Source organism: Leucopleurus acutus, assembly GCF_964270905.1.
Source record: "Leucopleurus acutus genome assembly, chromosome: 19".
NCBI classification, from domain to species: domain Eukaryota; kingdom Metazoa; phylum Chordata; class Mammalia; order Artiodactyla; family Delphinidae; genus Leucopleurus; species Leucopleurus acutus.
The window spans coordinates 46081502-46093509 of NC_139161.1; the positions used below are offsets into that span (position 1 = coordinate 46081502).

General features: G+C 37.7%; 1 protein-coding gene across 1 annotated transcript in view; it reads left to right on the top strand.

The window, feature by feature from the left end:
• Positions 1-12008, top strand: part of EFCAB5 (EF-hand calcium binding domain 5) — a gene marked incomplete at its 3' end in the record, with an annotated part of 113548 nt that overhangs the window by 17213 nt on the left and 84327 nt on the right. Inside the window, 2 exon segments of the mRNA XM_082861027.1 lie at positions 92-154; positions 1129-1213. Of these exon segments, the coding sequence (XP_082717153.1) occupies positions 92-154; positions 1129-1213 (148 nt within the window).

Sequence of the window (12008 nt, forward strand, 5' to 3'; positions counted from 1 at the left end):
ACATAAAAAGCTTGCTACACTAGAGTATAAAATGTTAGTTTTATTTCCGGCTCCTGTTGGATACCATTTACTAACACTATTTCCACTTCAGGAAAATGGAAAAGAAGACAAAGAAAGGAACCAGGAAGCAACCAAAGTAAAAGAGCCTATGAAGGTAGAGTTTTCATGAGTAATCAGATGTTAATGCTTGAGAGTAAACTGGAGAAATTAATTTTCTCACAAAGAAAAAAAAGGAAAAGATGTGGGTATTCAAAAAGATAAAATGGCAAATGGGAAAAAGCAAACCCATGTTGATCATTAAGCTGACTCATTTGAGTCAGTTGCAGAAAACTTCCATTGACAGGTAAATTATTTGTGAAGAGCTATTATGAATTATAAGTAAAGTTTACTTTCTAAAATCAGAACTGTTACCCTGAGTACAGTAACCACCAGTTTTTAGGGGAACTTCGCTATCATTCTGAAAATGTAATCTCCATGTTAATCGTTTAAGTAACTTTGTGTTTAAATAAATAGAAGACTTCAATGAGGAAAAATATTTTATAGAAAAGGGGAGGCAAGTGAAAATAGTTATATGATTCACCATTAAGTTGACTAATGTGAGTCTTAAAGTATTCTATTATCATCCTTTTAAAAGTACATCAGCATGAGTACAAAAAGCTATTTTGTCACCATTTATTCATAAAACTAACCTTTACTTTCTTTAATTAAGGTGAAAACGTTTTTCTTTCCACCACAAACGTGGAAGGTGATTCTAATAGTAAAAGAAACCAGCAGCAATTTCAAATGTCCTATTTCACTGTGTTGTGGTCTCAAATTATGTTTCTAGAAAGTATTATATAATTCAAGGATTCATGTACATCTGAAATAATATTCTTAGCATATTTACTACGTTAGCAATAGAAAGATGTGATGACATTCTGAGCCAATGAACTTTATCTTGTAAATGCAGTAAATAGACTGTGATTACTGCTTTGCTTCTAATATATAGCATTAAATCCTACCGAAATTAGGGAGGAATGTTTGGTGATTTTTACAAGGGATTTGTGTGCATTCTTTAATTGGGAGAGTTGATGCAACTTTGATGAAAAGCATTTCACTTTTTAACTGGTGTTTCTTTTCTCCTTTCAGAGTTCACGGAGTATACCAGACAGTTTGGCATTAGGCATCTGCAGCAAAGTGGCAGGAACAGCAGCAAATAAAGTCAAATCCCAAGGTAGAGAACTAGACTTTCTCCTACACAACAGAATGCAAAACTATTACTAAATTTTAGTTGACGATGGGTTCCTCAAGATTTTGCCTTTTAAAGATATAATCCCAGGGATATTTTAAATGCGGTTTGGGAAATAGTTTAAAATATATTCCCGTCATCTTCTATTGATACTTAGAGGCAAGTTTATAACCATTCATCTTGTGCTTAAAGAGAAAATTTAGCTAAGAGAGCTGACTGACACATAGCAGACAACCCATTAATACAAAAATAAAATGAAGAACCCTAGTGATTCAACCTGCCTGCTGTTTTTCTATTTCTTCTTTTTACCTCTGTACTTGACAACACATTTATTCTATTTGACTTCCAGCCCAATCCTTAACCCAAATCCCACATAATTATGCAGGTTAAAAATTTATATGATCAAAAGGCAACAAATAACTGGGCAAGACATTCATCCCTTTCACTACAGTTCTTCTAATTTTAGATACTTAGTGAAATCCTGTATGACAGAAAATTTTCACAATATTTAAAATTTAACAATTTCAACTTATATTTTAGTTAATTGAAATTCTTTTCAATTTGGTTTACGACTATTGAGTGTTTAGTATGTGCTAGGCTGAACTATAATAATAATTTTTTAAAATAAATTTATTTATTTTATTTATTTATTTTTGGCTGCATTGGGTCTTCATCGCTACGTGCGGGCTTTCTCTAGCTGCGGTGAGTGGGGGTTACTCTTCGTTGCGGCAGGCGGGCTTTTCATTGCGGTGGCTTCTCTTGTTGCTGAGCACGGGCTCTAGGCGCGCGGGCTTCAGTAGTTGTGGCACGTGGGCTCAGTAGTTGTGGCTCACAGGCTCTAGAGCGTAGGCTCAGTAGTTGTGGCACACGGGCTTAGTTGCTCCGCTGCATGTGGGATCTTCCCGGACCAGGGCTCAAACCCATGTCCCCTGCATTGGCAGGCGGATTCTTAGCCACTGCGCCACCAGGGAAGTCCCAATAATAATTTTTAAAGCATTTTCTAAACTATAAATTGCTATATAGATGGTAGTTATAACTTGTAGTTGCTTACTTTTCTCCAAAGTGTTTTTCTGTCTTTTAAACCAATTATAAGTATTATTTACTATTCCTTCTTATTAGTAAATATATAATACATACACATTAAGAACCAAACTTTTCAGCATTTATTTTGCCTTTATTATAAACTTAGTACTGTTTTCACAGCTTCACTAACTTTTAAAAAGTTTCTTGGCAAGTCCCTCCCTACCTGCCCCCTACCACCAGTTTCTTTCTTTTTTTTTTTCTTGCATTTGTCAACATTTTTTTTTTTTTTACATCTTTCTTGGAGTATAATTGCTTTACAATGTTGTGTTAGTTTCTGCTGTATAACAAAGTGAATCAGCTATACATATGCATATATCCCCATATCCCCTCCCTCTTGAGCCTCCCTCCCACCCTCCCTATCCCACCCCTCTAGGTGGTCACAAAACACAGAGCTGATCTCCCTGTCCTATGCAGCTGCTTCCCACTAGCTGTCTGTTTTACATTTGGTAGTGTATATATGTCAATGCTGCTCTCTCACTTTGTCCCAGCTTCCCCTCCCCGCCCCGTGTCCTCAAGTCCATTCTCTACGTCTGCGTGTTTATTCCTGTCCTGCCACTAGGTTCATCAGAACCATTTTTTTTAGAGTCTATATATATGTGTTAGCATATGGTATTCGTTTTTCTCTTTCTGACTTACTTCACTCTGTATGACAGACTCTAGGTCCGTCCACCTCACTACAAATAGCTCAATTTCGTTTCCTTTTATGGCTGAGTAATATTCCACTGTACGTGCCACCAGTTTCTTGATTTTACTTCCTCCTCACTCCCACCCTTCACCATCACCCCATAAATACACTTTGCCTTTACCATACTCACTTGAACCAGGTTTATAAATGAACTCTTGCGTTTTAAACATGCCAAACAGAATCACAATCTAGGTAATTTGCTATAAATTTAATTAGGTGTTCACTTTAATCAGTTTATGGCCATATTTGCACCTACAAATCTTCACACATATATTCCAACATGTAATTTATTGCCTCTCTAGAAAACATATCAATCAAGAGTTTATGGTCTTTTCTGTTCTTATACTTTCAATTTGTTATCACTTTTCAATGTATGGTAGAGAGAAATGTGTTTTGTTTAAGTCTGTTCATCCCAGTTTATGATATATACTGAAAACATTGCAGTTGCTTGTTGCGATATCAAATGCAATGCAATGTACTTATTTATTCAATGATCAGTCACTATTAATCCTAACATTTCTAAATCTCCCTTTGTAAATACGTGTGTGTGTGTGTGTGTGTGTGTGTGTGTGTGTGTGTGTGTGTGTGTGTAAGAAGTGGGAAGAGGAACTGTTATTTTAGTCTCAACATGTCAAAGGATGTGTCTTTATCCTTGTTATATACTTGTCAAAATTAAAAGGATGTTATCTTGCCAGGCAGCTCCCAGAATACACTCAAATACATATCTTTGCATAGAAAATATTGTGGTTAAACGTACCATGTGGGGCTTCCCTGGTGGCGCAGTGGTTGAGAGTCCGCCTGCCGATGCAGGGGACACGGGTTCGTGCCCCGATCCGGGAAAATCCCACATGCCATGGAGCGGCTGGGTCCGTGAGCCATGGCCGCTGAGCCTGCGCGTCCGGAGCCTGTGCTCTGCAACGGGAGAGGCCACAGCAGTGAGAAGTCCGCGTACCGCAAAAAAACAAAACAAAACAAAACAAAAACGTACCATGGGAATTCCTTATTTCTTTCCCTGGTCATTGTATTTTTTAGGCTATGAGCTTAACTTGTGTTTTGAGAAATCTTATTTCTTTTTTATTAATTTGCTTAGCTTTATTCTTATTACACAGCCCTAAGTTTAAAAAGGTTTTGTAGGAAAATGCCTTTTCCTATAGTTATTGAATTTTAATTACAATAGTGTTTAATAGTGCTTCTTTTCTTCCTCCTTTCGTAGTAGTTATTCTACATTATGTACAAATGGTAAGAAATTCTGGTAAGACCAAGACAGCTGAGTTTCAAACAGGACCTGTGTTTAAAGGGAACATCACACATCTGTTAAGTAGCCCTGCTGCGTCAATTTTCACCAGTTTAATCAGCAGCCAGTCCCTGTAATGTTATATGCCTTCTGTGAAGAAATAGTCTGTTAAAGCTTATTATAATGTGGGTTATAATTCATTCCTATTTATGTCCTTAAATAGGGTTGTACTGAGGCCATGCCCAGCAGTGAGCCATGCACTAAGTGCAGGAAATGATAAAAGTCACTTATAAGATTGGACCTTTCAAAATATGAATAAGGAATTCTTTTGTGTTCCTACTTATTTAGTTGAAAGCATTTGTGCCCATATTGCCTGAAGGACTTTGTATGTTAGAAGGTGGATTGATACAGGGGTGAAGGTGTGCATATTGGGAAAGAATGTGAAAGGCTCTTAATTCCGCAAGAGTTTAGGAAGACAATCCTGAAAAAGAATTTCAGTGCTTAGCATAGTGCCTGCCACTATGACATCAATAATTATTTATTGAGTGAATATGTAAATGAATCTATCTATCTGTAAAAGGTTTAGGAATGTCCAAGCATAGACCTGCTAAAAAACCCAGTACCTATTTGAAATTATATTCAATTAAACCTCTTAATTTTCCCTTGGGGCAGTGCTGTAATTTATGAATTCAGAGATCACCCAATCAAAAGACAGCTACAGATAGGCTTGTTCAGAATTCTGATTTACTGACCCTGCTATTGCTGTGCCTCCTTTTCTTTTCTTGATTTTATGGCTCTAAGACAGAAGTGTTTGACCAGAGCTGTAACCAAACACATATCTACTTCCATTCTGCATATCGGTGGGGACAATGCAAGCACGAGGATTATTGCTTAGCAACCTATAATAGCCAAGCACACTAGAGGAGCACTAGCAGGCTGCAGCAAAGATAAGACAATGCCCCAGTTCATGTGTGAGTTTACTAATGAGCCATGCAGATGGCTAGATATTAAGTTGCTATAAATCTGTAGCACTCCCCTTAAAGCAGGAGGAGGAATATCTGCCTTGGGTTATGCTAGAGAGGTTAAAAGCAAAGAGAGTACATTAGAACCTGCAGACTTTAAAAAAAAATTGGTCTCTATCACACTTATTTAAAATAGAAGTAAAAGTATTGTATATTAATGAGCACTGTGACAAAACAGAATGGAAACACTACCCGCCCACCCCCCAAAAAAAGAGGTTAACTTGTTTACAAATCCAACTGAGAGGTAACGAAGAGCATTATACTACCCTCCTCATTTCCCCCATATATGAATAAGCCAAGAGGAAATCAAAACTTGGGAGAGATATTCATAAATACTATCCACTATTGGACTTAAGACATTCTTTAAATGAAATGTTCGCTTTTCAAGTGTTTTTAAAAATAAACCACTTAATTTTTTTCCTGGTTAGAAAGATGGATACTATGTAGGTAGAATTTTTTTTTAATATCTTTATTAGAGTATAATTGCTTTACAATGGTGTCTCAGTTTCTGCTTTATAACAAAGTGAATCAGTTATACATATGTCCCCATATCTCTTCCCTCTTTCATCTCCCTCCCTCCCACCCTCCCTATCCCACCTCTCTAGGTGGTCACAAAGCATGGAGCTGATCTCCCTGTGCTATGTGGCTACTTCCCACCAACTATCTGTTTTACATTTGGTAGTGTATATATGTCCATACCACTCTCTCACTTTGTCCCAGCTTACCCTTCCCTGTCCCCGTTTCCTCAAGTCCATTCTCTAGTAGGTCTGCATCTTTATTCCCATCTTGCCCCTAGGTTCTTCTGACCATTTTCTTTCTTTTTTTTTTTTTAGATTCCATATATATGTGTTAGCATATGGTATTTGTTTTTCTCTTTCTGATTTACTTCACTCTGTATGACAGTCTCTAGGTCCATCCACCTCACTACAAATAACTCAGTTTTGTTCCTTTTTATGGCTGAGTAATATTCCACTGTATATATGTGCCACATCTTCTTTATCCATTCATCTGTTGATGGACACTTAGGTTGCTTCCATCTCCTGGCTATTGTAAATAGAGCTGCAATGAACATTGTGGTACATGACTCTTTTTGAATTATGGTTTCCTCAGGGTATATGCCCAGTAGTGGGAGTGCTGGATCATATGGTAGTTCTATTTTTAGTTTGTTAAGGAACCTCCATACTGTTCTCCATAGTGGCTGTATCAATTTACATTCCCACCAACAGTGCAAGAGTGTTCCCTTTTCTCCACACCCTCTCCAGCATTTATTGTTTGTAGATTTTTTGATGATGGCCATACAGACCAGTGTGAGATGATATTTCATTGTAGTTTTGATTTGCATTTCTCTAATGATTAATGATGTTGAACGTTCTTTCATGTGTTTGTTGGCAATCTGTATATCTTCTTTGGAGAAATGTCTGTTTAGGTCTTCTGCCCATTTTTGTATTGGGTTGTTTGTTTTTTTGATATTGAGCTGCATGAGTTACTTGTATGTTTTGGAGATTAATCCTCTGTCAGTTGCTTCATTTGCAAATATTTCCTCCCATTCTGAGGGTTGTCTTTTCGTCTTGTTTATGGTTTCCTTTGCTGTGCAAAAGCTTTTACCTTTCATTAGGTCCCATTTGTTTATTTTTGTTTTTATTTCCATTTCTCTAGGAGGTGGGTCAAAAAGGATCTTGCTGTTATTTATGTCATAGAGTGTTCTGCCTATGTTTTCCTCTAAGAGTTTGATGGTGGGCTGGCCTTACATTGAGGTCTTTAATCCATTTTGAGTTTATTTTTGTGTAGGGTGTTAGGGAGTGTTCTAATTTCATTCTTTTACATGTAGCTGTCCAGTTTTCCCAGCACCACTTATTGAAGAGGCTGTCTTTTCTCCACTGTATATTCTTGCCTCCTTTATCAAAGATAAGGTGACCATATGTGCGTGGGTTTATCTCTGGGCTTTCTATCATGTTCCATTGATCTATATTTCTGTTTTTGTGCCAGTACCATATTGTCTTGATTACTGTAGCTTTGTAGTATAGTCTGAAATCAGGGAGCCTGATTCCTCCAGCTCCGTTTTTCTTTCTCAAGATTACTTTGGCTATTCGGGGTCTTTTGTGTTTCCATACAAATTGTGAAATTTTTTGTTCTAGTTCTGTGAAAAATGTCAGTGGTAGTTTGATAGAGATTGCATTGAATCTGTAGATTGCTTTGGGTAGTAGAGTCATTTTCACAATGTTGATTCTTCCAATCCAAGAACGTGGTATATCTCTCCATCTATTTGTATCATCTTTAATTTCTTTCATCAGTGTCTTATAATTTTCTTCATACAGGTCTTTTGTCTCCTTAGGTAGGTTTATTCCTAGATATTTTATTCTTTTTGTTGCAGTGGTAAATGGGAGTGTTTTCTTAATTTCACTTTCAGACTTTTCATCTTTAGTGAATAGGAATGCAAGAGATTTCTGTGCATTAATTTTGTATCCTGCTACTTTACCAAATTCATTGATTAGCTCTAGTAGTTTTCTGGTAGCATCTTCAGGATTCTCTATGTATAGTATCATGTCATGTGCAAACAGTGACAGCTTTACTTCTTCTTTTCCGATTTGGATTCCTTTTATTTCTTTTTCTTCTCTGATTGCTGTGGCTAAAACTTCCAAAACTATGTTGAATAAGGGTGGTGAGAGTGGGCAACCTTGTCTTGTTTCTGATCTTAGTGGAAATGGTTTCAGTTTTTCACCACTGAGGACGATGTTGGCTGTGGGTTTGTCCTATATGGCCTTTATTATGTTGAGGAAAGTTCCGTCTATGCCTACTTTCTGGAGGGATTTTATCATAAATGGGTGTTGAATTTTGTCGAAAGCTTTCTCTGCATCTATTGAGATGATCATATGGTTTTTCTCCTTCAATCTGTTAATATGGTGTATCATGTTGATTGATTTGCGTATATTGAAGAATCCTTGCATTCCTGGGATAAACCCCACTTGATCATAATGTATGATCCTTTTAATGTGCTGTTGGATTCTGTTTGGTAGTATTTTGTTGAGGATTTTTGCATCTATGTTCATCAGTGATATTGGCCTGTGGTTTTCTTTCTTTGTGACATCTTTGTCTGGTTTTGGTATCAGGGTGATGGTGGCCTTGTAGAATGAGTTTGGGAGTGTTCCTCCCTCTGCTATATTTTGGAAGAGTTTGAGAAGGATGGGTGTTAACTCTTCTCTAAATGTTTGATAGAATTCGCCTGTGAAGCCATCTGGTCGTGGGCTTTTGTTTGTTGGAAGATTTTTGATCACAGTTTCAATTTCAGTACTTGTGATTGGTCTGTTCATAGTTTCTATTTCTTCCTGGTTCAGTCTCGGAAGGTTGTGCATTTCTAAGAATTTGTCTATTTCTTCCAGGTTGTCCATTTTATTGGCATAGAGTTGCTTGTAGTAATCTCTCATGATCCTTTGTATTTCTGCAGTGTCAGTTGTTACTTCTTTTTTATTTCTAATTCTACTGATTTGAGTCTTCTCCCTTTTTTTCTTGATAAGTCTGGCTAATGGTTTATCAATTTTGTTTATCTTCTCAAAGAACCAGCTTTTAGTTTTATTGATCTTTGTTATCATTTCCTTCATTTCTTTTTCATTTATTTCTGATCTAATCTTTATGATTTCTTTCCTTCTGCTAACTTTGGGGTTTTTTTTTTTTTGTTCTTCTTTCTCTAATTGCTTTAGGTGTGAGGTTAGGTTGTTTATTTGAGATGTTTCTTAAGTTTCTTATTTGTTTCTTAAGGTAGGCTTGTATAAAACTTCCCTCTTAGAACTGCTTTTGCTGCATCCCATAGGTTTTGGGTCATTGTGTTTTCATTGTCATTTGTTTTTAGGTATTTTTTGATTTCCTCTTTGATTTCTTCAGTGATCTCTTGGTTATTAAGTAGTGTGTTGTTTAGCCTCCATGTGTTTGTATTTCTTACAGATTTTTTCCTGTAATTGATATCTAGTCTCATAGAGTTGTGGTTGGAAAAGATACTTGATATGATTTCAATTTTCTTAAATTTACCAAGGCTTGCTTTGTGACCCAAGATATGATCTATACTGGAGAATGTTCCATGAGCACTTGAGAAGAATGTGTATTCTGCTGTTTTTGGATGGAATATCTTATAAATATCAATTAAGTCCATCTTGTTTAATGTATCATTTAAAGCTTGTGTTTCCTTATTTACTTTCATTTCAGATGATCTGTCCATTGGTGAAAGTGGGGTGTTAAAGTCCCCTACTATAATTGTATTACTGTTGATTTCCCCTTTTATGGATGTTAGTATTTGCCTTATGTATTGAGGTGCTCCTATGTTGGGTGCATAAATATTTACAATTGTTGTATCTTCTTCTTGGATTGATCCCTTGATCATGATGTAGTGTCCTTCTTTGTCTCTTGTAATAGTCTTTGTTTTAAAGTCTATTTTGTCTGATATGAGAATTGCTACGCCTGCTTTCTTTTGATTTCCATTTGCATGGAATATCTTTTTTCATCCCCTCACTTTCAGTCTGTATGTGTCCCTAGGTCTGAAGTGGGTCTCTTGTAGACAGCATATATACGGGTCTTGTTTTTGTATCCATTCAGCCAGTCTGTGTCTTTTGGAGGGAGCATTTAATCCATTTACATTTAAGGTAATTATCGATATGTATGTTCCTATTACCATTTTCTTAATTGTTTTGGGATTATTACTGTAGGTCTTTTCCTTCTCTTGTGTTTCCTGCCTAGAGAACTTCCTTTAGCATTTGTTGTAAAGCTGGTTTGGTGGTGCTGAATTCTCTTAGCTTTTGCTTGTCTGTAAAAGCTTTTAATTTCTCCATCAAACCTGAATGAGATCCTTGCTGGGTAGAGTAATCTTGGTTGTAGGTTTTTCTCTTTCATCGCTTTAAATATGTCCTGTCACTCCCTTCTGGCTTGCAGAGTTTCTGCTGAAAGATCAGTTGTTAACCTCATGGGGATTCCCTTATGTGTTACTTGTTGTTTTTCCCTTGCTGCTTTTAATATTTGTTCTTTGTATTTAATTTTTGATAGTTTGATTAATATGTGTCTTGGCGTGTTTCTCCTTGGATTTATCCTGTATGGGACTCTCTGTGCTTCCTGGACTTAACTCTTTCCTTTCCCATATTAGGGAGGTTTTCAACTATAATCTCTTCAAATATTTTCTCAGTCCCTTTCTTTTTCCCTTATTCTTCTGGGACCCCTATAATGCGAATGTTGGTGCATTTAATGTTGTCCCAGAGGTCTCTGAGACTGTCCTCAGTTCTTTTCATTCTTTCTCCTTTATTCTGCTCTGCAGTAGTTATTTCCACTATTTTATCTTCCAGGTCACTTATCCGTTCTTCTGCCTCAGTTATTCTGCTATTGATCCCTTCTAGAGAATTTTTAATTTCATTTATTGTGGTGTTCATCTCTGTTTACAGTTTGCTCTTTAGTTCTTCTAGGTCTTTGTTAAACGTTTCTTGTATTTTCTCCATTCTATTTCCAAGATTTTGGATCATCTTTACTATCATTATTCTGAATTCTTTTTCAGGTAAACTGCCTATTTCCTCTCCATTTGTTAGGTCTGGTGGGTTTTTGCTTTCCTCCTTCATCTGCTGTGTGTTTCTCTGTCTTCTCATTTTGCTTAACTTACTGTGTTTGGGGTCTGCTTTTTGCAGGCTGCAGGTTCGGAGTTTCCATTGTTTTTGGTGTCTGTCCCCAGTGGCTAAGGTTGGTTCAGTGGGTTGTGTAGGCTTCCTGGTAGAGGGGACTAGTGCCTGTGTTCTGGTGGATGAGGCTGGATCTTGTCTTTCTGGTGGGCAGGTCCACATCTGGTGGTGTGTTTTGGGGTGTCTGTGGCCTTATTATGATTTTAGGCAGCCTTTCTGCTAATGGGTGGGGTTGTGTTCCTGTCTTGCTAGTTGTTTGGCATAGGGTGTCCTGCACTGTAGCTTGCTGGTCGTTGAGTGGAGCTGGGTCTTGGCGTTGAGATGGAGATCTCTGGGAGATTTTCACCGTTTTATATTACGTGGAGCTGGGAGGTCTCTTGTGGACCAGTGTCCTGAACTTGGCTCTCCCACCTCAGTGGCACAGCCCTGATGCCTGGCTGGAGCACCAAGAGCCTGTCCTCCACACGGCTCAGAATAAAAGAGAGAAAAAAAAGAAAGAAAGAAGAAGATAAAATAAAATAAAGTTTTTAAAATAAAAATTTAAAAATAATTATTAAGAAAAAAAAATTTTAAGTAAAAACAAAAAACGGACAGACAGAACCTTAGGACAAATGGTAAAAGCAAAGCTATACAGACAAAATCACACACAGAAGCATACTCATACACACTCACAAAAAGCGAAAAAGGGGAAATATATATATATATATCATTGCTCCCAAAGTCCACCTCCTCAATTTGGGATGATTCCTTGTCTATTCAGGTACTCCACAGATGCAGGGTACATCAGGTTGATTGCGGAAATTTAATCTGCTGCTCCTGAGGCTGTTGGGAGAGATTTCCCTTTCTCTTCTTTGTTTGCACAGCTCCCGGGGTTCAGCTTTGGATTTGGACCCACCTCTGTGTGTAGGTCGCCTGAGACCGTCTGTTCTCGCTCAGACAGGAAGGGGTTAAAGGAGCAGCTGCTTCGGGGACTCTGGCTCACTCAGGCTGGGGGGAGGGAGGGGTGCAGATGCGGGGCCAGCCTATGGCGGCAGAGGCCGACGTGACGTTGCACCAGCCTGAGGCGCACCTTGCGTTCTCCCGGGGAAGTTGTCCCTGGATCACGGGACCCTGG